The sequence below is a fragment of the Marmota monax genome, unplaced genomic scaffold (genome assembly GCF_021218885.2).
Source record: "Marmota monax isolate L192 unplaced genomic scaffold, Marmota_monax_Labrador192_F-V1.1 WCK01_AAM20220418_F8-fsc00039, whole genome shotgun sequence".
Taxonomy (NCBI): domain Eukaryota; kingdom Metazoa; phylum Chordata; class Mammalia; order Rodentia; family Sciuridae; genus Marmota; species Marmota monax.
Genome location: NW_026693602.1, coordinates 2,781,114 through 2,808,334, shown reverse-complemented (window position 1 = coordinate 2,808,334; position 27,221 = coordinate 2,781,114). Strand labels below are relative to the sequence as shown.

The following is a 27,221-nucleotide window of genomic DNA, read 5'->3' as shown; positions in this document are numbered from 1 at the left end:
AAAGAACTGCTTTCCTCATGCCGCCAAACCCGGAAGCTCTTGGCCTTCCATTGAAGACGGAAGGCCAAGAATAAGAAAAACTGTAACAGATGCCATAATAAAATATGAAAGTGATATTTGTCTCCAATTGGTGACGCTTGGTGAATCGACTCTACAGAATTTGGATTTAGATATTGGGTGGACAGAAAAAGGAATCTGCTTCAGTCCAGTCCTTCTCGAAGGGTACAACTGGAAAAGCCAGAAAAGGGTTCATATTTCATCCTGAGAAGCCAAGAGCGGCCTGTAGTCCACTGAACTCACCAAGTTCTCTGCCAACATGCCTCTGCTGCATTCCCTAGACCTCAAAAGAAACCCCCCTTTCTGAGCCACATGTCATCATGCTATAACCCAGCTCAGATGGCACCTCCTCCAGGAAGCCTTCCTGGGCCTCTCTGCCTCCCTCCATCTGATGCCTCTCCTCTTACTGCATCTGCCATAGTGCTTGCCAATTATGCCACAGTTGCCAGTTTACTACATGTAATAGTTTGGACGCTGAATATCTTGCACAGGTCCATGTGTTAAAGGTTTGGTGCTGAAGATGGTGCTCCTGGTATGTAAGGAAACTTTAGGAAGAGCAGCCTAATGGAAGGTTCTTAGATCATTGGAGGCATACCCTCCAAGGGGGATATGAACACAGGTCTCCTTTTCCTTTCTCTTGTTTGCTTTCTGGCACATGAGTTGAGCAGTTTGCTCTACCACATGTTCCCATCATTACATGTCATTCTTGTCAAAGGCGTAAAGTAAATGCAGCCACATCATCTTAGACAGAACTTTCAAAACTGTGAGTCCAAATAAACCTTTTCTCTTTTTTTGGTTGATTGCTTCAGGCATTTTGTTATAGTAATGAAAAGCTTACTAATACACTGGTCCATATCCCCCATAAGAATATGAACTTTTTTTTTGGAGGGGGATAGGACCTGTGCCATTGTTTTCCCCATTGTCTTTGTTTTTCTTCTCCTGTACCTGGCATGGTGCCCATGTAAATGCAAACAATGCACAGGAAAGAGCTTAGACTTTGCAACTTAAATGTTTCCCATAACTACTTTTCATATGAAAAGAACAGACACAGACAGGGTACCTACAATTGTTTAAATGAAGAGGGGGTAAGGGAAAACAGAAGGACATACTTAAAATCCCCATTTTAAGGGAGGACACAGATTTCAGAAGGAGGGAAAGATTAACCATGGCTAGAAGTCCTTCTCCCATTCCTCCACAGAAGGTTAACTTTTTGACCACATCTTCTTTGTGCCTTTATTACTGTTCTTTTGGTTTATCTGAGATGGGCAAGAAAGGAAACAGAACATGAACAGAGTTGAAGTATTTAGTTGAAGTGGTTGAAGGCATCCGTAAGAGGGTTCCACTGACTGTTGGTGAAACACACTCTTTCATTTAAAGCCACTTACCATCCTAAATATCTTGGGCGCCAGGAATGAAAATGTATGGAAATTCCAAAAGAGCAAGGTGAGTGGGTTTCATCATGTTTACTGAAACAGCAAAAGAGCAAAGATGTTTGGCAACTAAAAAGGAGCAAGGGCCAAGGTTACAAGCCACAATGGGCCCAAATTTTTATGATCAGAGAGTTATAAGGGGGGAAAAAAAATCTATCTAAACTTGTAAGAATACATGGTAATTTTGTTAATATAAAATGATATCATCTGACATTTGACAAGGTAATAGATAAAACACCACATGAATACGAAGAAAAAAAGGCAAAAGCAAGATTTGCTTTTTGGCTGGAATACATGAGAACTCAAAAGGATTCCAGAAGGAAATATTTTTGACAATCTCTTAAAGTATTATGAATCACAGATGGTGGAGTTTATGAGAATGTTATCTCAATATTTAGTTCTGTTGCATGGTAATGTAAAAGGTAATTCAAATTTATGATTCTACATGAAGCAGAAAAAATTTCTCTAGCCAGGCCTGTGTCCACTACTGGCTGATGCTCACATCCATCACAAGATGGGGCAGTCCCCGGTGCTTTTAAGAGGCTCTCAGTGAGAGGAATGTATCTACATTGGAACTCCAAGTCCCTCAATTTTTAGAGCTTTTTCTCCATGAGATTAAAGAAAGAGAAGCCCCAGGTTGTTGTTTTCTTTTTTTTGTGTGTGTGTGTGTGTGTGTGTGTGTGTGTTTAGAGTTAGAAATTGCCTTTATCTAAAGGGAATCTGCTATCTTCTCTGTTTTTTTTTTTTTTTTTTTTTTTTTTAATTTCAAAGGTGCACATTCAGCAGGGCTGAAAACTCTTATTTCTTAATAATAAATTTTTATTTTACCAATAAATTATTGATCAAGTTCTACATGATAGAAGACTTTTATTAGGTCAATGGGAAAAGGTGCATGTTAGACAATGTGAAATTCAAATAAAAGATTTATGGGTCCAATGCTTGTTTAAAAAAAATGCATACTATAAATACAAGAAGAAAGAAGAAAAGAAAGAAATAGCAACATCTCTTCTCCAATAATTTACACTCCTTCATCTTCTGAGAAGCAACAGTACTGGATGGTTTAACCCTATTTAGGGATAAAGAATCCAAGACATGGAGGCCTATTTTGAGGAAAGATGTGGTTCTTGTGTGAAGCAAGAAATAGAAACACCAACAAACTGTCCAAACAGGAAGGCAAACGGCGTGCATTTATGACTGACAGCAGCCAGTCCCTCATCTTTGTTTAGATCCCAACCTACACAGTCATGGAAATCACAGCTTGTCGGAGCTGCCCTCCTTGAATACGAGGGACAGCATACATATTGAGAGTCAGCATGAACGTGGTCTTCAAAGGAAATAAAGGACAAAGTCATGAAGTACGGGATTCAACCTAGGAAGATGCTGCATCCAATCTAATGCTCACTGAGATGGAAAACACACTCAAAACAGGATGATAACAGGGAGCTCTATGACATGGCCCCGTGGCTCCTCAGATGAGTCATGGTGATGTATGATCTGAGGGCTAAAGTATTCTTTGTAATCTTACAAAAAAAAAGGAGAATTTGAGATAGCTAGGGAGAATTGTCTCCTTGATAATATTGTGAGAAGTCTGATCTCTAGGCAGGCATTTTGGCAGTAAATGACAACTCCCCAGAGATAAAACTGTGAATGCCAGAGTTTGTATGTGACTCCATGTGAAACTGATTAAAGTACATACTTTCACAAAATATTTCTAAAAAGGAAAACAAAGCAAAAGTTAACTCTGCTACACTCACCTCAAACATGAGAGAGGCAAAAGGGACGTTAAGGACTCGTGAGGTTAATGTGGCCACTTGATGTCCAAAGAGGCCACCCTGTCTGTCCACTGGTGTCACCTGCTTGTTGGTAAACCTAGGGCTGGCATTGGTTCTTAAGACAGCCTGGGCTATGCTCTTACATGATTACCACAAAAGCCAGCAGTGGGAAAGGTACTAGGCCTGATGTGACTTAAAAAGAACCCCCAACCCCATGCCCAGGTTTGGGACCTGACCCTCTGTACTTCTATACAGTCAAAGCTAATTCCCCACTGCCCATCCCCCAACATCAAAAACTTTCAGCTTTCTTACTACTATTCTGCTTAAATGAATTCATAAATAATTAAGGAGATAAGCCTATGTTTTAACTACCTTATTTTATAGGCTCTATATTTAGAAAGTCAAACTAAATAAGAGCTTCCTCTCTCTGATACTTATCACTGTGTCTTTGGTTTGGTTTGTTTTCCCATACAGCAAAGGTACTTATATTTCATTCTTATGGAATTGTAAATTCTGCCCCCACCACTCCTTCTCCTCCTTCTTCTCCTGCCCTCAATTCCCCAAATTCCTGACTTAAACATTTGACTTGCAAGGTAAATAGGCCATGAAAAGGGTGAGAACTTCGGGTGAAGAGATTTTCTTTTTACAACAGATAAGAGAATTTCCTGAGTTATAAATGAAACCTCTGGAGATATAAATAGAATACTGAAGAATACACGGAGATACGACATTCTCTCCCACTCACTCAAAAAGTACTTCATAACTCACTGGAGACCGGCAAGTTCCATATAATATATTAATACAAAGCCTTGAGAAGAATGTCAATAGCTCCCTTTGCCTACAGATTAAAAAAGAAAAAAAAGTACCACTTGGGAGTTTAATGGATTTATTCCAAAGTTGCTGAGTTTATATAGATAAATAAATGGAACAAAAGACAAAGGTACACACAGGCCAAAGTCATACATATTCTATGCCAGTACAATGCACTTTTTATTTTGAACAGAGATAGTTTATGTGTAGTGCTTAGCTTGTATTTTTAAAACTTTCTAAAAATCTAGCCTTTATGACACTGACTTTCTTTTAGTCTGATCTTTCCTAATATAAACTGACTCATAAAATATTTGTGATAAATAATCTATGGTCAGAAAGCTCCTTGGGTTTCCCTGGAGTAAAGACATTTAGTAATAGCTTCAGAAAAACATGGAATATCACCACCAACTGTCACCACCGTGAATGGAGAAAAGCATTAACCCACAGTGTTTCACTCCACCAAGTAAATGCACTTAAGTGCGGAATTCAGCTGTTCCCATGAATTCCACATCTGCTGTCTTTGTCTTATAATGTACACATAACAAGCAATGATCTAGTAATCTCAAAGAATACGTGTTTCCAAAGCGTACAGACTCCAGACCTAGGTCTTAGGAGGTGTGGATTCATTTTCCAGTATTCTACGTCTGTAACTTATTCCTTTGGTCCTAACATTTGTTTACTTAGGAGTAAATTTTCTCTTTTGCTTTGAAATTTAACCAATCAGTATCTTAAAAATGACATTTCTTTTTGTGTGTTGAAAGGTAAAGGTTTAACATGAATGAAACTTTCAATTATGTGATAATTACAGTATAGATGATGTGAGTGATAACATGAGTCATTCCAATTGTATTTAACATGAACTCAATATCTGTCACACTCAAAATCATTTTTCAAGAAAACATGTCATAAAATGAAACAGATCATATGAACATATTAAAGTAAAGGACTAAAGGTTTAGTAAACCTTCAGATGAAAAAATAAACATGAACAAGACCTTTGATAACACTTCAGATATTGAACCATACTGATAATTTATCAGATATTTTATGGTTTATGGATGATCTAGCTGTCTGGGTAGACCATTCAACACTGTTATTCACATCACTTCTGAGATTAAATCTTCAATAAAAAATAACCATCCAAACAAAAAGCTCCCATACCATTTGTTCAAGGGTTGAGAAGCAGCTATTCTTTTCTGACATAATGCTTCATTTGGTATAAGTAGGGTTGATTTTTTTTACATGTTTCTCAATTAAATTTATTTTGATTTCTTTGTGTGTATAATACAGTCAAAGGGTGTATTCTCTTCTTCAGTGCCTATTATTAGCTGCCCCTAATAAACAGCTAATAATTTAGAAGTTATGTATTAGTAAGTCTTTGAAGTTCTGCACCATTCATTAATCTGATTTTCATGCTATCTATGTTGCTATTGCAATGTAAATAACACAGCAGAACAAGAAAAATATAGAAGACTTATTTTACTGTGACAGCAATTTGGTAAGTAGTGGCATGGCCTGGGACGCAAGAACAAATGCCTTAGTACAGAAACTGGTGTGAATTCTGTACCCACTACTATTTACCAGGTGGGGGACACCTAACGATTTCCTCATCTGCACAGTGTTGCAATGGTAACACCTTCCCCAAACATGTGTTGCAGGACTTCCAGAGGCATCAGGTATACTGCCTGTCACCATAGCAACCATTATCTATTGATAATGGTCATATTAACTCACATTATCCTTCAAAAATAGTTACATAAGTTGACATTCAATATTATCACACATATCCTAACCACACCACACATTTCAATTTTATACATAAATGCATTTAATACATTGTTTGATGCCTTGTTAAAATTGCAATACATGACTATGAGTAACAGACACCTGCCTAAGGATATTCAAATGTGGTTATAAATTTTCCTATTGAATTCATTTATCTTTTTTTCAGAAGTTTTTCTTAGTTGTAGATGGACACAATACCTTTTATTTGATTGATTGATGATTGATTGATTGATTCTATATGTGGTACTGAGGATTGAGCTAGCCAAGTACTCTACTACTGAGCCACAGCCCCAACCCCTCATCTATCATCTTAACAACATCATTTTATGAAGTATATAATTAGAAAGTCAAACTAGATAAGAGGTTCTCTTTCTATTTGTCTGTTAGTGTTTGCTAAAATTGCAATACATGACTATGAGCAACAGACAAATATTATATTTCATATAATATTCAGTTCCATGGCCAAGAGGTCTTCTACATATAGCTAAGGTATTTGTCTATGTTTCCTATGGAATTGTATACTCTGCCTCTATTCAGCTGGCTCTACCTGATTCCCAGTTTATTTATTAAGTGCTCAGAAGTCATTCTCTGGCAAAACTGCCCAGTTGCAGAGTTAAATTCATAGAAAATTCGAGTCTATGTTCATTTGACACTCATATAATTATCCAAAAACTGAGTTACATACCTGCATTCAAAAAAGGTAAGTTATCTTTTCCACTCACACTTTCTGGGGCTGTACATTCATATACCAGGGCACACTAGGAGAAAATACAAGAGATAAATATATTTGAAAATAATCAAGATGAGAAATGAAATTACTTTTTGTTTATAAAAAGAGAAAAACATATCTCTACTATGAATCTTGTTTAATTTGTGATTATTTGCTCAAATTTATGTGTAAGACATTTGTATTATACAATTATAAAGTACATCTCAGTTCTGCTTGAAGGCTATGCAGGGAAGAAACCAAAGAGTTGGGGAATATCCTAATGTTCCTAAGGAACTGTAACTAACAGAGGACACAGGAGGTTGATAAGAGACCAGGGTTCATATAGGCAGATCTAGAATTCATTTCTTCATATGAGTTTCCTTCTATCTCCAGCCCGCAAATGGGGGGATTCTGGGGAAGGAGGAAAGTGAATTTTCTGACAATATGTACCAGCTATAAACAAGAGAATGTAAACAAAACAAGCAGGAAAAAATACCCTAGAAAGTTGTTTGGGTGAGTATCTATGGGAAGCATTCATCCTCCTGTAGGGTCTGCTTGGCTGAGCTCAAGAGAATGCATAGGAGTTAGAAATGATGGTGGAATGTGATGATCATTATTATCCAAAGTACATGTGTGAAGACACGAATCGGTGTGAGTATACTGTGTATACAACCAGATCACCCTCCCCAGGAGGTTGGACCAGAATTCCTTGGGCAACTTCCCAGCTGTTCTAACACTTGTCTCCTCCTACCCCTGGCCTGTCTGTCCTCAGGGTCTCCCCTCCCTGATGGGAATCATGAACACTGAGGTTCCCATTAGAGAGGGAATTGTTTCGTGTTCCTTAAACTTTGAGGAGGTAGGTATATAAATCAAAGCACTGATTCAAATGTTGCCTTCTGTATTTTTACAGTCTACTACTTATCCCTCTATCATAATGTTCATCAGATTACACAGTAATTTGGGGGTTGGCTGAAACATGAGCTTTTGTAACTATTTTACTGAGGTCCCAGGATAAATGAAAGAATGAAAAACTGCAAACAGCTCTTAACATTTGATACCCTCTAAATCATTTTTCTGATCAACTGGAAGTCACAGGTAGTTCCCTTCTTTTAACCCATAGCTAGTTTGGAAAGGCACTTCTCAAATCACTGGAGCAATGTGCAATGATGCTTGGACATACTTAAAATTCTTTATTTTTCCTCTTTCCTGTATTTCTTCTACTCCTTTCAGACTCTACAGGGCTGTTAAAATAATCTTCCATAAACACTATATTCATCATATCAATGTTCTGCTCTAGCATGTATAATGGGTATTTACAGACCAATCAAACCTAATATTCTCAGATGGGTCTGGACGTTTTCCCATGATTTGTCCCTGATACCCTTCCATGTAATAACTAGATATATAGCTACAAGACATCCTCATTTCCAAAAGAAGAGCATTATCAACATAACTTACAGGAAAGGTGAGATTGAACCCTTCGAGTAAAGTCCATAATTTATAGAGACCAGGCCATTATTCTGACACAGCTTTCCTATATGAGGCAGTCTGTCTCCTTGTAGTAAAAGATGGCTTCATGTTTTCTAATAGCAGGAGTGTATTATTTTGCAAAGTGGACACAGAAATGTGACCTTCACATACTCATATCTCCCATGCAAACTGGAAGGCAAATATTTAGGACAATTTTGACCTAACGGTCTTCTTCTATTGCAATTTTACTGTATTTTAAAATTCTGCTATTTATAATGCTCTCAAAATTTAGATTCAGGGCAAAAAATAGAAAGTATCCCAAAATAGGTACTCCATTAACTAATACTAATTATTTCCTTACCAGGAACCAAACTAATAGACACACTAATCTGGGACTTTTTAGCCTCCAGAACTGTAAGAAGGTAAGTTCCTGCTGTTCAAGCCACCTGGTCTAAGGTATTTTGTTATGACAGCACAAGCTGAATAAAATAGGTTTCACTACTATCTGCTTAAATGGACATGAGAGATAACATGCATCACTCTCAGGGAACAAACTACAATGCTAACAGAAATTCCACTCCTTCATTCTCAAATTAGGCAAAGCAGTAAAAACAATGCTATTTTAGGGATGACTTCTATTTCAGTTTTTTTCCCTTTTCACATATGTCAATCATTCAAGACCTAAATCACCATTAGTAACAAATGGTGTCAATACCCTTTCTGTGGATTTGGGGTTAGCAGATCTACAGAAGGGTCCATCACTTGTAGTTCTAATATAATACTCACCCAAAATTCTGACCACATTTTGAAAACACTAAGAAAAGTTATTTCCACATATTCTTCTAAATATCATACATATTGCATCTTAATATGTTTTTCACTCAATAATGAGTTTTATAAGGGATTAACAAAAGACTTGATAGTTACTTTATAAAATATTCACAAAAGGTCAGTTTTTTTTTTTTTGTCGTTGTTGTTTTGTTTTGTTTTTGAAAAATCCAGACACGACAGAGATGCTGCCATCTTTGGTTTGCTGCCCTTCTTTGTCAACTTATGACTCATCCATGGTGTCTACTGCCGCCTTCTATTTCTAGAATAGCTCAGTTACACCTTTTTGTTTTTTTAAAGTTCTGATGATTGACCCAGAAGTACTTAGGTGGGGCATTTTCCTAGGTATCAAGTTCTCTCTCTATGAAAAGAGCATGATTCAGTGTGTACTATCTCCAACAGAGACAGTCTGGAGGCGAAGGGCGGGTGAGCTGGAGGAGAAAGGGGAAGTGGCTGGGAGTAGAGCCAGGAAAGTGGCTCTGCTTTGAAATGGGAAGGGTTTCTGCTACTGGTCTCCTGGTCCATGGCTACAGGTCCACGTATGGTAATCTGTCTACCCCTGCATCCAGTCCCCCACTTAGCATCTAAATCATCTTTCCCTAAACTTGATACAAGAGTTCATGGGATGGTGACCAAGATGAATCTTATATGGGACTCCAAAAGGAACAATGCTGGAACGAAGGGACCAAACCAGGACAGGGGTCTTGAATGCAGAAACCCAGTGAGGAGCTCCTGCCAAACTTTACCCCAGCCCTGACATTTGCAAGTGACCTGATTTAAACTTTAGGCCTTCTTGGAATATTTTTATGATACATAATAATGTCCCAATGGGAACGTGAGGGAATAAAGAATAGCAAAGTTTAGGGGCAACATAGAAGATGCTGGCTGATTCTGGTACAAGAAAAGTATTTTTTTGAAAATCTTAGATATTTTGTAAAAATTAATTATTTGTTAAGTGTTGGATAAACATCTTCTTCCATGTCAATGTTTCCTAAGTATCAAAATTGAACATGCTCCAAGATAAGAAAAATAAACTAGAAAATACATCACAGTGGTCTTATAATTTTAAAATGTTCATTTATGAAAAGGTAGGTATTAAAGTATATAAAACAACTCATTTCCTCCCTCCCCCCCAAAAAAGAAAAATCCTACTGGTATTTTTAAAATATGTTCCTGTGCTTCAATTGCTTCCATAAAATAGGCAACTGCATTCCTAACAAAGGAATTTAGTTTAATATTTATATCAGGTGTTTCTTTCTTAGGGAAAGGAAGCAATAGGAAGAGAAAATTCTGTACACATATTTCTTTGCACTGAGCCTTTATCATGGGCTTCAAAAAAGCTGCTTCTGGCTGGCGTTGTCCCTCCGCTAGAGCTGTCCCTCTGCAATATATTATTTCCTGCCTCTCTCTGTACAATTTCACAAGGCACGCAGTTCTTGTTAAATCTGCCTTCTATCACATAAAAAGGAAATCCAAATTAAAATTGCATCTCTTTCCAATGAGACCTCTGGGAGGAGAGAGCACGTTACGTTTTGGAAAAGCCCTCCCAGAATCTTCTGTGCATCTCATGCAGGGTTAATTATGACAGAATGCAACCATGATCAATACTTTTGTTCCAGCTGAGAAGAGGCAGTGTCAGCAAGGGAGCTGGCAGTGAAGAGAAAGGTGTTTCTGAATGGTGCATAGCCCGGCCTCGTTCCATACAAATGGACCCTCTGGTTCAGAGGATGAAACACTCATGTAGTACTTCAATTCCAGAGCTGATTCTCATTTAGCTTTTGAATAATGAGATTTCAAACCCCACAGAGTGTTAGTGATACAGGCATCTGGCAAAGCTGATCCTTTCTAATTTAATTTGTGCAAGGAGCTGATTGCGATCCTACCTTTTGTCCCTGCACATCTGTTGTGATGTGGTCGGCTTCCCCATCCTCGATCTCCCCCATCTTCACGACACTGACTTCTATGGTGCCAACCACTTTGCCACCATCTGAAGTTCTGCAAGCACAAATCAATGAAATTCAGAGGTAAGAATCTTCTCTCTCTAAACATGTTCAAATAACACTTGTTTCTGAAAACCAGTAATATTGCTATTTACCTTGTCTTAAACATATCTGCTAAAAAAAAGCAAATTATATTACCTGTATTGGTATTTTTAATTTCAAATGAAAATTAGAAATGAATTTATGAGATAAACTAGATCAAAAGCTACTTCAAGAATAGGAGTCTTCCTAAAGAGTCTCAGGAGCAGCCTCAGGGAAAGAACATTGTGTCTCCAACCTGTAGCCATCAAATGTCTATAACAGCATAAACCATCATCCCTCAATCCCAACTGCATGACCTAGAGTACTTGCCTATCCCAAAAAATAGAAACGAAAATAAATAACCATGTATCCATCTATGGCTGAGCCACTGGCTACAAAATCTAACTTTGTACATTTTTCCCTAGTGTATTTTCTTCTTCTAAGATAAAAAGGTAAAGAAAATTCTCTCCTAGCAAACATAAGTTAAGGCACATGCAAAGCAGAACATAACCTAGAGTTTATTTAGTATGGCCTCTTATTTTTCAGACAAAGAAGTTGATACACAAAAGGATAGGAAGACTAGCCCAAGGTTACAACATAGCAGCCCTGGATCTAGTCTTCCTCAAGTGCATTGGTCATTGAATAACTCTTCTAAATTTAAAGATAACTTTATTAGATTTTTATCATCATTATTTTCATCAGCATAAAAGCATTATGGTTAGCAATTACTATGGAAGCCAAAGATAATCTAATGAACTACCACACATTAAAATTCTTCTGTTTCTCTTTCTGGGCAAGAAAACCTTTATAATAAGTGCTGCCCTTATACCATGGAAACACTGTGACACATAACATGTTTCCCTCCAGTCCTACTGTGAAAGTAGGTCGCATGTTACCCCACAGGTCTGACATGCTGCTGTACCTTCTCTCTAGCCACTCTGACTGAATGACAGTGATCATGTGACACTTCATTTTCTTTTTGAGTTATGTTCTTTTCTGAAATTTGCTTTTCACTTTAATTGGAGTACGAATGGTGTATCTCTCTTATCCAATCCCTTCTAAATGTTGCTATGTTATTATAAGAGGTATCAGAAAAGAGGAATAAAAAATAAGTACGTTTAACAAAAAAGACTCATTAAAATAATGAGGAAACTAAGTGAAAAGGAAGCATAACTACATTACTAGGTCATGATACATTTTTTTTCCAGCAAAATAATGGGTACAAATTAAAAGGCACCTTTTGAATTATGTTTTTACGAAAATTAGAGTAGGAAAATATTAATGTACACAATGAAGGTCAAAATAAAATAAACTAGAGATGATATAGATAGAAAAAAATTGACTTATTAGATCAATATTTACACTGAAATATGAAGTAAAATGCTAGTGGGCTATTTTAAAATCAGTGGCAATTATCATATTATTGACACAATTATTTGACATTAATATAGAGAATTCAAACATTCATCACCATGAAGATACACACAGGAGACGTTATAATCTGTGATACTGTAGAAAACTATATTAGCTCCAATTCTGGGATAGCTTTAAATAACTCATTACATCATTTTCCACTTAAACATGACGTAATGACTTTTCATAGGCATTGTGGGGCATACCTTGGCATGATTCTTCCATCCTTGGTAGTGTAATAAAAATCCTCATTGATAGTATGAATTTCTTTTTCTTTTTTAACTAGAGATTTGCAGACTCCTCCCAACAAAAATAACCAGTTAGCTAAATGAATAATGTTATCTTTTTCTTCTCAAAAGGAATTGTTTAAAAATAATTCCTTAACCAAACTAAGCTAGCTTAACTTCCAGGAATGTAAATCCTATGTGTAACATTCTAAATTTTTTTTTTTTGACAAACTAATCCAATAACACACCTAATGAGTTAGAACAGTAGGTAAAGCTTTCCCAGCCACTTCCAGGGCTGTGTAATAATTAAAATGACATCTGTCATAATGGTGACAAGTGTCATCTCAAGGACTGGGCTGGGCAATCACATAACCATGTGAGGCTAAGTTTTCCTCATTTGGAACTCAATCCTCCTCTCAAGGATTAAATTCTGTGCTCATCACAGTGCCTAGGAGTTGTACTTATATATTAGCAGCATCAACAGAATCATTAATGACATTAATGCATCAAATCATATTTAATGTGATTCTCCTAAGAACTGTTACTCAAAAAAAATATCTAAGATTACAGTAAAAAGAGTATAGGATCTCATGGCATGTGCATTTCAAGAGCGACTGAATGCTCACTGGAGATACAAGACGTAGTGATAATGGATGATGGTACAAAGCCCACATTCCTGGTCATGCAAAGAATACAGATCTATAACTATCACAGTCCAAGCAAACCTTTCAAAATGCTGAGAACATTAAAAAAAAGCAATACACAATGGAAGACAACTTTTGAGCTATAATCTTTTGTAGTTATCTAGCTACTTGTTCAATGATTTGTCTGCCTTCTGGGTTTCCAGTTTTATCTCTTATTGGCTTCTACTTAGTCACTAAGTAGAATTAAAGTCAGGAATTTGCTTAATCTAGTGATACCACAGAATTCTAGAGTCGATTTCTCTCCAAAATCATTTTAGATACATAGTTCTTTGGAGTACCCTAAAGTATATCTCCTCATCTTATATTTGTAGAAGATGAAATGTTGAACCCAGGTTAAATAAACTCAAAAACAACCCATATAGTGCCCTGTCACTGAATTAGAATATAGAATATAGAAGCCAATTCTTAGTATAACAATTTACTACACACAACAGATATCAATGTCTTGCTTCAATCCAGAAGGTCCATTCAAAGATGACATCACAGAGATTTAGAAAACAAATTTACTTGTAAATGATTAATTACCTATCACCCAACAAGTTGGGGAAACTTAGTAATAACAGCTTAACCATTATGCACCACTGTTTATGCATCATGTTTTAACCAATAGAAATTCATCATATCTGCATAGAAGATATATTGAAGAGAGTTCCAGGCTAGGAATCAAGAAACCCAAGTTCTACTTCCACCTCAGCTACTAATTATCTATGTGACCAAGTACATAAAATTTCATTTCTCTGCATTTCAGATCCTTTTACTGCAAAATAAAGGGTTGATCTCTAACAGCTATCCCACACTATCAGCCCTTGAACCCCATCCTCTAGCCACTTCTATGATTTCATAACAGCCATCCTAGGCCATTACAGGTTAATATGGATTCAAGGACACTCTCAAGCACATTCTAGCCTCTCCTCCTTAATCCCACCTTCCGTCCCACTTCACCGCCCCCAAAAAACAAACCAAACCAAATGGGTGCTAAACCTGGGGAATAAGTGAACAACAAATTTGACTGAACCCAAAACAGAAGCAATCTTCAGATCCTTTCCTAGCAATTCATGTGACAATACGATGAAGTGCTCTTAGAAATATCTCAATCTACACCAAGAAAAGAAAAAGAAACTGTCATTTCAGAGACTGTATTGCCGGATCATTATCACTGTTGAAAGCAGAGTTTCATAAGAAAAGACAAAGTGGATGATAGTTCACGGCCACTGTTGTATTTCCACCACAACATCAAGGTCCTCTTTCCATCAGACTTAAATATTTAAGCATGCCAACAAGATGTGGAAGACAAGAAAGGGGGATTTCAGCAACACAAATCTACACATTTTTCTCACTTAGGTTTTCAGGTACATAATACATTAGTAAATAAGCTCTTTAAAATATGCTTTTAAAATGACTTCCTGAAGTGTCCTAACATTTTCAATCTCATATGATGAAACATGCACAGATATTTTAGAAGTACATATACAAAATGCAAAATGTTCTTCTCAAGTACAATTTAGTGTACCTCATTCTCTAAACTTTTTTCCCCACCTATTTCACCACCCTTATTACAGGAAAAGAGGGGGAAAAAGAGAGAGGGAGAAAAGAAAAATAGTTCCAGAAATGTTAAACAGCAAAATGTAAATAACTTTTCTATTTTGGAAATGTCGCAGAGATGCAAAGCAACAAATGACTCTGTAAACATCAGGGAAAAAGCCTCATTAGCACTGTCAGTCTTTGTGAATATGAAGTAGCACCGGTACATACCCAGGAATCTGCAGCTGCCAGACGTGCTTGACATTGAAACCATCTAGACGTGTAACTAGAAAATGAAAAGCTCACCCGGACAGGAGAATAAACAAAGGCCATAAATGAACAGAGTCAGTCAGTCAGTGCACCCTGATGATCTTTTTTTCTGGCACAATTATACAGCAGTGCTAACCTCATGCAAGTGAGAGTTCTCTATGTGTAAGTAAGAACACCTCTGTTCTAGATGAAATTCACAAAGCCATAATACTCTTTCAAACTTATACTCAAATAAAACTTTTAGTAGTCCTTAATAGGAATGGCTTACATATACCAAAATTTAGTTGGTTTTTTAAAATATTTTCTCCTTATAGATTCACCTGCAGAAATTCCACCCACTGTCATGGAACTCCAACGTTCTTGTAAGATGAACCACAATTTTATATTCCCAGTTCAATCCCAATTTCTATTTCTAAATTACCTTGGTCTTGATGTCATTGTTGAACATTCTAGAAGCTTGACACATAACCCTTCATTTTTTCAAACCCAAACTCACGCAAAAGCATGTTATCCTAAAACCAAAACAGAAAGCACTGCTCCCTTTGCCTTTTCTTTATCCTCCCGTCACTAAGCCCTGATTCTTTCCCCATGATGTCTCTTACATGTATCTCTTCCCAACAGCAACATCCAGATAGACCACATCTCTTATGTTACACTTGAAGAATCTATTTCTGTTCTCCAGTATCTTTCCCTTCCAAGTTTTCTGCCTAAGCTCTTCTTTCACTGTTTTATTTTATTTTTCTCAAGTTAAAAGTCTTCAGACAAAGCCCAATCCCTATCCAGAGAGGAGGGACTAGATAGCAACAGTCTTTCAAGGCCTGATATCACGATCTGTCAACTTTACAGACAGCTCAGTAGTTTTTGGTTCAAATCGATCCACCTCATCGCACATCATTAAATAATGGAGTATGATGTGGCGGAAAGCACCATGGACCTTGAGTACCAAAGTTCCTAGCCAAGGTGCTGGTTCCCTATATAGTAAACAGCTTTGTAATTGGGAACAGGCAGCTCAGCTTCTAAAAAGGTCTCCCAGCTTTAAAATATGAAGACTGTAAACCATCCACTTACCTCACAAGATTTATGTAACCCAAAATAACAGATTTTAGGTTTAAATGTAGAAATGATTCTATAACAAGTAACACAGTTACACAGCCTGGGCCACAAATCTTCAAGAGTACATTGTACAAATAATAACCATCCCCTTTTTAGGACTGTATATCCCTTTTTAATGCTGAAAATGAAACCGCCCCAAAATGAGGAATACCACTAATACAAATTTCACCCTCGTCAGACACTATAAAAATCTGTCGTTAAATTATATTTTGAAACTTGTTTCAATAATAAAAGTGAAATATAAACCATCTCCTTGGATTAAGAATCAACCCATCAGCAAAGTGAGAAAACAAGGTTGGCGTCTTGGGAATGCCATTGTCAGGAAGCTAAAGCAACTATAATTACATCAGAATTAATCACACATCTTGATCTGCCAGTATGGCTTCAGGCAGCTTAGGAGAAGCCCTCTGTAGCCCATCACACACATGGAACACAACTACAACCCCTGGACATGGAACAGTTACAGTATTTGAGAGATTTGAAAACAGCATCAGGCAAACATGGGGGTGAGGTGGACCAGCATCTCAAACACCTCTCGGCCAGTAGTGAGGCTGCAGTTTCCCCCTCCGGTATCCCTTGACCTAGACCCAACACAGCCTCAAATGCAGAGATTAGCACTGGTGTAAACAGACAGGGATCCAGGAAAAGGCCTCTAGGGAGATTGAAACCAGAGGGTTCTACAGGACACCTGATGAATCTACAAACATCTAGCAATGAATGTTTGGAATCCAATTATTCGTTTCTTTCTTAAAAATTAAAATGCTTTGTAATGGACAACAGATCAGTGGTTGCTAGGGGTTTTGTGGGTAGACATAAGAACCAACAGGGCAGCAGAAAAGAGTTTTTGTATCCTAATTATATTGGTGGTTATGAGAATTTATTCGCGTGTTACAATATTCATAGAACTGTACAACAATAAAAAGTCAGTTTTACTCTGTTAGTTCATGAAATCAAAGAAATGAGAAAGGATACAGCCATTTTCTGTGATGATAATTTAGTAGACAATAAACACATTAATTTGGTCTGGGAATATAAAAGCCATATTTATTAAAAGGTTATCCTCTTCTGTGTCAACCAAACCTAATTTCTGACATTTACTAGGGATGCCAGAGTCAAAGTGTGAATTTTATCCCATCTGTTGTGATTTTGAAATACCTGAAAACCTTAGAAATCTCACATATAAAAAAAAAGAAGAAGAAGAAGAAATTCGACCTGAACAATGGAAATGACATTACTGTCATCAGAATGGACAGGAAGATGCTTATTCAGGGGGAGTAATACATTTACTGGACCAATGACTCCCCACCATGGTGTAAATCAACTGGCCTCCTCCTGCCTGAAATCGCTCATATTTAGACTTAGGAAAAGAAACCACTGCTTAGATTTTTGTTGAATTTGTTTTATCATATTTATTTCCTTGCATTTTTAATTTTGAGTAAGAAAAAGGGAAAGAAAGGAAGAGAAACTCCACATTAGCAGAGGCTATTGAGAGACGAAGGAAATAGGAGCAGGGATGGAATAATGAGATCACACAATACCAAAAATAATTATATATATATATATATATAATTATATATAGAGACAGAAATCTTTATGGCAAAGGGAAAACAATACTGACAGCTAAGGAATTTTGCTTTTGCTCCTTCAATAATTTTTTTTTACATAAATGGCTTGTAAATGTCACAAAACTAATCAAAATGCTGTTAAACACTGTGAAAACATCCATACACAATACACATGGAGAACTGAAGTATTAAATGATCAATTAAATATTAATGAGGGAACATTATTTAATATTCATATTTTCAATTGTACACTTTTATCAGGTTTTCTTGTGGTTTTGGATTTTATGTCAGTTTTTAATAGTAAGAAAGAGTATAAAAAAAGCTAGTATAAAAGGTCAAACTTATACAGTTTTTGAGCGTAATTATAAAGGACAATGTATTTCAATCCTGTGCAATCAGAAATTCAAGAGTTCTAAATTACAGGAGGCAGGTACTCTGAAACTGAATAACTCTTATTGCCTATATTTTTATGCTTAATTGCATTTCGATTTTTTTTAAATCCTCTGTCACTCAATTATAAAATCTTCTGGTTTTCAAATTTTTATTTTCTTTAATCTGATATATCCTACTAAAAACTTTTCCAAATGCATAAAACTCCATAAAATATAAAAATAAGTTCAAAATTATAGAAAATATCAGTTTCAAACCTTTATTTGGCACCTACTTGTACTATTAAGTACTATTCCATCCCAATACAACAGAGAAAAAAACAAAAATTTCTACCCTCAGGAATTTACATTCTAGGGGTAAACTAGTGAGAAATATATCAGAATATGATAAATGCCCAGAACAAAATGTAAGCAGGGTAAAATGGTAGAGAGAGGAGAGCTGTTTTGGGGCTGCTACTTTATGGTCAGTGGGAGAAAGTTCTGTTTAATATGATGATATTTGGACACATGCCTAAGGAAAAGAAGAAAGTGAGCCATATATCTTAATTGGAGCAAGATCTTTCCAGAAAGAATCAGATGGTCCAAACGCCTTTAATTGAATATGGTTGCCATAATCCAGGAATGGCATATGCCAATGTGGCTAAAGCTAGGTAGGTAGGAAAGAGGGGACAGGAAGACCAAGTCAGAGAGACATGTATTAGTTTTCTATCTCTGCATATCAAATTACCACAGACTCAGTCTTTAAACAGCACTCGTTAATTATCTCACAGTTTCTTCAAAAGAGAAGTTCAGCCAGACTACTCTGCTTAGGGTCTAAGGAGCTGAAATACATCTAGACCCAGACCGGGCTAGACGCTCATGAAGGAACTCACTTCCTGTGTTGACTGCTAGAATCTATTTCCTTGTGGCTGTGTTGACTGGGGTCTCCATTTTCTTGCAAGTTAACAGCCTGCATGATGCTCAGTTCTGAGGCCACTCTCAAGGTTCACTTCTTCAAGGCCAGCAGGAGAACTTCCCTCTCTGGTCTGCTAGGACTGGGTCTCAGACATGGCTACCCTAGCCACCTATTATGAAATTACATGAGTGTCTATCCCACTATCTATGGCATAGAAGAGAAGCCTGTGAAGAAAGTGAATTTCCCATCATATTCAGGGGAAGTTGGGGACAAACCAAAGATCATTTAGATGAGTCAGGAGAAATTTGGAGAAGCACGAGGTGGGTCAGAGATTAGTTTTAATTTGAAGGGAGAGCTTATAACATACTGTTGTCCTTGGTTAGATGAAAAGGATAAGAGAGAGTGGAATCCAAGTCCACAGGGATCTGGGCCCAAGCAATGGGAAGCAGGAAATGCAGGTTCCTGAAAGGGGAGACTGTGAGGAGAACAGGTTTTCAAGGGGAGTGGTGGGCAGTGGATGGAAGGCACTCAGTTTTGCCTATTTTAGATTTGAGGCATTATTCAAAATTGAATTATCATACCTTAGTTTATTGTGAAGGTCAGGAGCCCTAGGGTTGGTCAACCATCCACAGTAGAGAAGGCGCTGATTTCAGATAGGAAGTGAGGGTTCATTACATAGGAGGGAAAGCAGACGAGGTGCGGATGGGTTGGTAAATGTGCTATAGAAAATCGTCAGATTCCTCTTCTTGTTGAAACAGAAACCAGATAAATGAGTTGAGAAAGAGGATAAAGAGAGTGATTTTGGAGGTTTTAGAGATGTAAACATCAGCATCATCAGAACATCAATGCTAGTGACTGGGGAAGAGATCTCTGGAAGAATGTACAATTGGCATGCATAAGCCCCTGGGTCTGATCCCCCTACAAAAAAAGAAGCATAGATGCTATTAAAAGCTTTGAGACTGGGTACAGGAGAATGAATGAAGAGTGAAAAGAGAAGAGTCCCTACACTAAAGGGAGAAACAGGACCCTTCCATGCTTAGAGGTCAGGGTGTTGAGGAGCAAACAAGAAAAGAAACAGACAGGGGCCACAGTGTTAGGAGGAGGGAAAAAAAAGTCTGGTGTCCCAGTACCTACTGCAAAACATGTCTTAAGGAGCAAGCAACTGACCCACTGTGTCGACAGGCCATTAAGAGGGGCACTGAGAATTATCCTCTGGATTTGGCAACATGGAGCAACTGCAGATCATGACCAGTGAATAAAGTTCACTGGTAAAGTGGCAGGGCTGAGAGGCTGAGGAGGACAGATTCAAAAGACAAATCAAAAGAGGGGAAGCAGAGGCAGCTCTTGCAATAGTTTGGACACAAAGAGGAGCAGGGAAATGCAGCATGAGTTGGAAGGAAACAGCAGCCTGGTGTGGCACTGTCTTATACTGACAGATATCTACTAGATAATACTTAATGAGGCCAGCCGAAAAGTTACTGTAGTGACGTTCTGGGTAGGTAAGGAGAGGTGGAATCTAAAGCACTGATTGTAGAAAGGAAGTCAGAGTTCATCTCAAAAGCAGGAGGGAAGGCAGAGAAGACGCAGACAAGTTGGTAAATTTGGCTTGGGAAATTGTTAGATTCCTCTTCTCTGTGAAACAGAAACCAGATAAATTAGCTGAGAAAGAGGAAGAGGAGAGAGGCTTGGGAGTTTCAGCAAAGAGGTGGCAGAAAATAATGTTCCCAGAGATTGGGAGAGTGTGACCCAGGAAATATGTGGGGCTACAAGGTTAGGAAACCAGGTATCTAGGGGTCACAGGCGCAAATGCAGCCTGTAAGCCCCCTCAACTACAGGAAAGCTCCTGCGGAGTGGGTGAGCTAAACATGGGCTTCGCCAGACTTTGTTAGTGTAGTTTTGTTTTTCATTGATAAGTTAATGAGGTTATGTCTTTCTCTGGGAACATAGTAACAGGAGAGAGGCACGGGAGTTGAGGGCATATGTGAGGGAGTTGTCTTGTGATCTCTCAGGGATGGGCTGTGGAATCTTCACCTAGATAAGAAAGGACATGGGGGAGGGGCCATGAATGACCGAGCAGGAGCACAGCATGGGTGTGTCAGTGCAAAGAGCAGCCAGAGCTTGTGTATCAGAAGTGGGGAGGGGGGAGTCCGCAAGGGGGATGCTTCAAGTGGAGACCTGGAGGATTAGTGATGAGACTCAGGGAAGGCCTTGGGAGCCAGTTGCTGAGGTAGGATGGAGAAAATCCTGAGAGGCTAATGAACTGAAAAGGTCATCCATGTGGTCCTGCATCCAGGAACTGAGAGGAGTGGCGCTGAAGAGAGACCCAGTGTGTCACAAGCTAAAATTCTCATGAAATGGGGGGAGGTGATATCTGGGGGTGACCTCAGTAATGTGAAGAATTGGATGGTTTGAGGCCATGAGCCACAGTCCAGGGTAACTTCAGGAGATGCCTATCCTATCTCAGGTATGAAAGGCAGGGCTACAGGGAGAGGGCAGCTTCCAGTGAAATAAAGAGAAATGACGGAGGGAGGGGCACCGGGCTGAGGGTGGACCTCAGGTTATCAGAGTAGAGCTGAGGAGCACAGGCTACCATGGTCAGAGCATGGGGTGCACCAAGGGGAGCAGGGTGACTGGCCACGTAGATGAAGGATGACTTAGGAACTAGACTAATGTTATAGCAAAGCACCTGAGAAATAGTAGCTATTAATAGTCACAATAAAGAAACTCAGCTTAGCTAAGCGACATATGCAAGACAGGTTGGCACTAGTTTTAAAGGACTATAAAGACCTGAAAGTTCCCATTTTTTGGTTTTAAGTTATTGAACTACCTGATCTTAGTCATGCATTACTAAATCACCTAGTAATTATTTTAGAGGCCAAAATGTGACTGATTCATAGGTCAAGCAGTCTATACTGAACAATAAAGATTCTTACAGAAGGTGTTTTTTTTTTCCCCCTAAAAGGAAGAAAAGTAATTAAAGAGAAGTTCAATATTTCTGCCATAGAAAAACTATATTGCTTTTATTCATGTTAAATAAATTCTGAAGATCAGCAAAAATAAATCATCTTGTACTAGTTTTTCAACTTCAAGTACCCAGCAAAGTTGCCTACTTCTTTTTCTGAATTTCTCACTTTTAAGACATTATTCCAAGAACTCTGATTATTAGTGGATATATCTATTATAACTCAAAGGTCTTCATCATATCTCTAAGAAAGAATCAGTATAAGAAAAAATATGTTTTGGGTATTTGGCAGACTGAGGTTATAACAGGAAGTAGAAAGATATAAAACTTGAAAGTCATGGGATTAAAATTTTCAATTCAAAAGGGATTGCTATGTATCCTTCTGTAAATTTTCAAGAAGCATAATGAAATGTGTTCCTAATAAAAGATTTGCTGGTTTTAGATAACCCTGGATGTAGCCGTTCCTTTTTTCTGTTATTCTGAGATAGATTCCTTGGAACTCAGTTATTAGGTTTGGTGAAAATCAGAGAATGTAAAAGTCAAGATAACTTTTAGCATCACCCAGTCTATTTTGTAAAAACTGAGTCATCTGAAGTGCTAGGCCTTATCCAAGAATGGAAACAGTCAGATGACCACACCCAATCTTTTAACACTTATTTCTGAAGACCAAAACTCAAAGTGGTGGTAACTTATTTATTAGTTGCTTGGTCAATAATTTTTTTTTTTTAATTTTAAAATCTTCATAAAATCTATCAACAACCTACTCCTAAACTGTGAGAAAACTTGTTTTGTGTTAAACTAGTTAATCTTCCTTACAGGCAAGAGACATTCTGGGATGGGTTGATCTCTTCTTTTAAATTTCCTCCTTACTTGTTTGTTCTCTTAGACTGTATTCTCACACAGCAGCACGACCTTTCCTATGTGTCTCTCCTCCATGTTTGGACTTTAGTTATTCTTTATGCACTGAGAGAATTGTGTCTTATGAGCATCTTCATCTTCTTCCATTAGATTATTCATATAATCTGGAATTTTCTGGTCTATAATGTGCTTCCAAACTACTTCCCATTGCATTCTTTCTGAATCAAAACTGGGGAAGCATTAAGTTCTGGGAGGAATAGTCAACTTTTCATTCATAACTTTCTCCAGTCTCAAAAACTTGATTTCCTGGGTATTTTTGGCAAGGACTGCATCCAAATACAAAATGCCTTCACTATATCCTCTGGGAGTTCATGGGCATGAGCTGCACAGACTCTCATAACCCCTTTGACAAAGGCATGAGGAAGCTGACAAAGGACAGCGGTGTCTGTCACCAAACCATCATCCTGTATTGGGATGTGCTGTTTTTATTTTTATCCTGCAGTATGACACATTTCCAGGCATAGCCTTCAGCTTCACCTTTTGTATTTCACTGGCTATCTCTTGTAGAAGGTCTTACCCTTGAGAACTTTCATAAACTCTATTCTGCAGAACAGAGTCCCACACCTGGGCCTTGGCACAGACCTACAGCAATGCTGTGACCTTTGTCTTTTGATTCTTACTGGTAAAAACAAGAAAACATTGTTGATATAATAAGAGTTTGAGCATAAAAGTCTATTCAAAAAAATCACATCAGAATGTAGGAGCTCTTGGTTTTAGTTGGCTTGGGTTGCCATAACAAAGTATCACAGATGGGGGTGGGGGCTCCACCAACTGAAATTTACTCTCACAATTCTAAGGGGCTGGAAGTCTGAGATCAGTGTACAGGGATAGCTGGGTTCTGGTGAGGACTCCTTCTGGCTTGTAGATGGCTGTATTCTAGTTGTGTCCTCCCACGAGGGAAAGAGAACAAACACTCAGCCTTCTGTTCTTACAAAAGTCCAGATCCCAGGAGCAAGGTCCCATCCTCACCAGTTCATCCCTTGCCAACTCCAAAGGGCCCATCTTCAAATACCAGCACATTGGGGGTTGGGGCCATATGAATTTGGAAGGGCACAAACATTCAGTCCAAATATTTGAAAACCTCAAACTTGAAAATTTAGCAGAACAGAACTTAAAACTGCCCATTATTTATTACTTTTGCTTCAGTGAGAATTCCCATGAATTACATTTATAAATATCTGGAAAATTTTATCTTAATATAACTTTGATTACTAAACAGGGACCATCTTACTTCAAATAAGCCTTTTGTTTTTATTGCAGTCTTATAAATTGCCCTGCTCATAAATTATCTTCTCTCATCCTTTGTTTTTCTTTTTTCATTTTCACTGGAATGTACCAACAATGTAGAGTTAGATAACTTAACAATCCCAAGTCAATTTTTCTCATCTATAAAATGGGTATAATTATATTACATTCCTTATAAGATACTTTGCAACTTAAAAAAAAAAAAAAAAACAACACTGTGCACACACTCAGTAAACTTATTTTCCTGGTAGTACCTTTGGAGAAAGGTACTTCCTTTTTGGAAGCAGCAGGGGATACAAGCATATGGCTATTTTGAATCCTACAGTATTGCTTGGGTTCATCTTCTGCCTTGCTGATCAAGTTTTCTGCAGTGTCAAATGGCTATTTCTTATTTTCAATGTGTTTAAATATAAACCATTATGTTTTTACCTTCATGATGTACTTTCTTCTCCATCCTGTTATTGAGTACACTGACGTGTTGAAGGACTTTCCTGGGAACACTGTACACTTTCTAAAATATTCTTTCACGAATGGATTTTAAAACTTTTTCGTGATGATTTTTCTCTATTTGCTTATTCAGAAATGTACTTCTCTTGATAATAATTTAAAATACTTTTCTAGGCTTCAAAGAGTTGCTTCAATATTTTCTTCATTCATTTGTTCTTAAAAACTGAACTCATCTAAACTTGATAACGTTTAACTGAATTTCCAATTTTTCTCTTAAAAAGAGTTTCTCTGCAGCCTCCCATGCTCAGCATTAGCTCTGTTCTTCCCCCAAATCTAACCTAACTTCTTAGATTCATTTCTGTTTCATTTTTCTCTTTCATATTAAACATGCATGCTATCATCAATTTCTAACTGTCCTTTTTTTTTTCAAAATGAATCCAGAATGGGACTCTGCCTCACCACCTCTAAATCACCTCCCTGGTTCAAGCCATCAGCACCCCTCACTGCAGTAGGATGGAGTTTCCCACCTGTTTTTTCTGCTTCTACTCTTGTCTTCCCTACACTTGGTACATTCACGACATAAGTCAGAGCATAAATCAGAACATGCCACTTCTCTGTTCAGAACCTTTCTAGGGCTCTCAGCTTTAGCCAGTGTAAAGGATGAAGATGTCAGATGGATTTCATCTCTGAACCAACTTGACTTTGTTACCTCTTTGGCCTCATTTATTTAACTCTCCTTCTCACTCTATTGATTCAACTCTTGTCTCATGGAACAATAGTGTTCCTTGGATGAACCAAGAAAACTCCTTCTTTAGGGGCTTAGCATTAACTATGCTTCTGATTCTTCAATGCCCCCCACCAACCAACACCATCACCACCACTCCCAACCAATATCTGTGTGGTTATTTTCTCTTTAAGGAATATGCTCAAATGTCATCTTCCCAATGAGACTGGCCCTAATCACCCACTGAAAAAGGCTGCCCATGTAGGTGTGAGGGAGTCTATGACCAAAACCAATTTGGGAGTTTTTGGGTACTCATTTTCAAAGAGAAGAAGCTCTTCAGGGCTCAGTGTTATATCAGGGTTGATGCTGATAGTGGTAACAGTGATCAGTATATATTGGGGGGCTATGTACCATGCACTATTTTCAATTGAATCTCATGTATTCTTTTTAAAATATCTCAAATCAACCTTACAAAGCACATGCTACTCTTGTTCCCAGTTACAGATAATGGTAAGACACCAGAGAACTCCCATGTGTGCCTGTTTCTATAGGCTTCTTTGGGTCCGATCCTGAAGGGCTATCTTCCAGTAACACAGAAGTTATCTAATATAGATTAAACCCTTTTCCTTGTATCATTAACAATCAGGAACTCCAAGCAATGCAAACATTACTTTCTGCACACCCTGTGCCCGCTGTTCCCTACACTAAGTCATACAGGGAGACAATCCTCAGGAAACTAACACTAGGGATCAGGATCTCATCTAATTAGAATTCTTCAATTTAGAAAGGATAAAACTAAAGCACAAAAGTCTATGTTCTGAAGTTGCTGTGTCTAGTCAGTGGCAGAATGAGGACCAAAATTCTTTGGAGTGATGTGACTTTGTTTGCAACGGAACCTCATGAGTCAATTTCATGTGCTGATTATGAATATGTAAGACCTTTCCCTGGAATGAGTATTTATGAGCTATGATGAAATGTTACTTGTTCTCTACTCTTAGTTTCTCTTCCAGTTTCATGGGTACCCAGCATCCTATGCCTAAAATCAATTTCAGAAGGACTTCCTCCTTACCACTTAGAAACTCATTAGCTCTGATTTCTGGCTCTATCTCCCTATGGAAAAGGTATTAGGTAGAAAGTCTCTAAAAATTCTCTTTGAAGAATGGACCTATAATATATGAAAAAGGGAAAACATTCTCCAGAAAAGATAAATATTCCCATTTTTTTATTCACTTTAGCCCTGAAACTCAAAGAATATTTTGCTACATCAGTTCATATCTATAAATAGTATTTTGGGACTCAAGGAATTTAAAGATATTACAAAGACAATCTCTGAGAAAAATAATACAATTTTATAACAAATATTATAAAACCAATTCTATGTAATTTTACCATTTTCCTTCCCTGGAGCTTCATATATCTAATATTGTCTCAGATATTTTTCAAATGAACTTGGCAGGAAACGATAACGTCAGTTGACTAGCAGTTGATTCAAGGACTCATGGGGATTCTGGGAAAGGAGAGATGGAATGTAAGAAAGAGGAGGGAGGAAAAATGTTTCTTTTTTCTATTAAAGTTAAGGGGGTCATTTTAATATTGCTTATGAACCTATAAATTATGCTTATCTCAGCGGTATTCATATCATTACTAGACAGATTGGGAAATTTAAGCAAGGTCATTAACTCCTGGTGATGGCAAGGGAGCTGTGACTTCCTTCAATGTCACAACGTCAGGTTCACCCTCCATGATTTAGAGGCCTCTCCACTTGGGCAGAGGATCAATCTTTTTTTACTGGTGTGAGAGGCAAGTCTCAAGAGTTGAGAAATTTTGTGTTAGTTGGATGTTTGCCCAACAAACGAGCAAACTCAAGATCCCTTAGAGACCATCTCTCCTATTTATTGTGTGAGACTCTGGAAAATCTTCCATTTGATTCTAGATAAGAGAAAATAA

General features: G+C 37.7%; 1 protein-coding gene across 6 annotated transcripts in view; it reads right to left on the bottom strand.

Annotated features, from left to right (window-relative positions):
• The window catches only part of Inpp4b (inositol polyphosphate-4-phosphatase type II B), a 799,925-nt gene that overhangs the window by 228,325 nt on the left and 544,379 nt on the right, over positions 1-27,221 (bottom strand). For all 6 annotated transcript variants that reach the window (XM_046459556.2, XM_046459553.2, XM_046459554.2 and 3 more), the window contains 2 exons: positions 10,744-10,855; positions 6,539-6,611 (listed from right to left, as the gene is read on the bottom strand). In XM_046459556.2, coding sequence (XP_046315512.1) covers positions 6,539-6,611; positions 10,744-10,855 — 185 coding nt within the window. The remainder of the gene's footprint in view (positions 1-6,538; positions 6,612-10,743; positions 10,856-27,221) is intronic.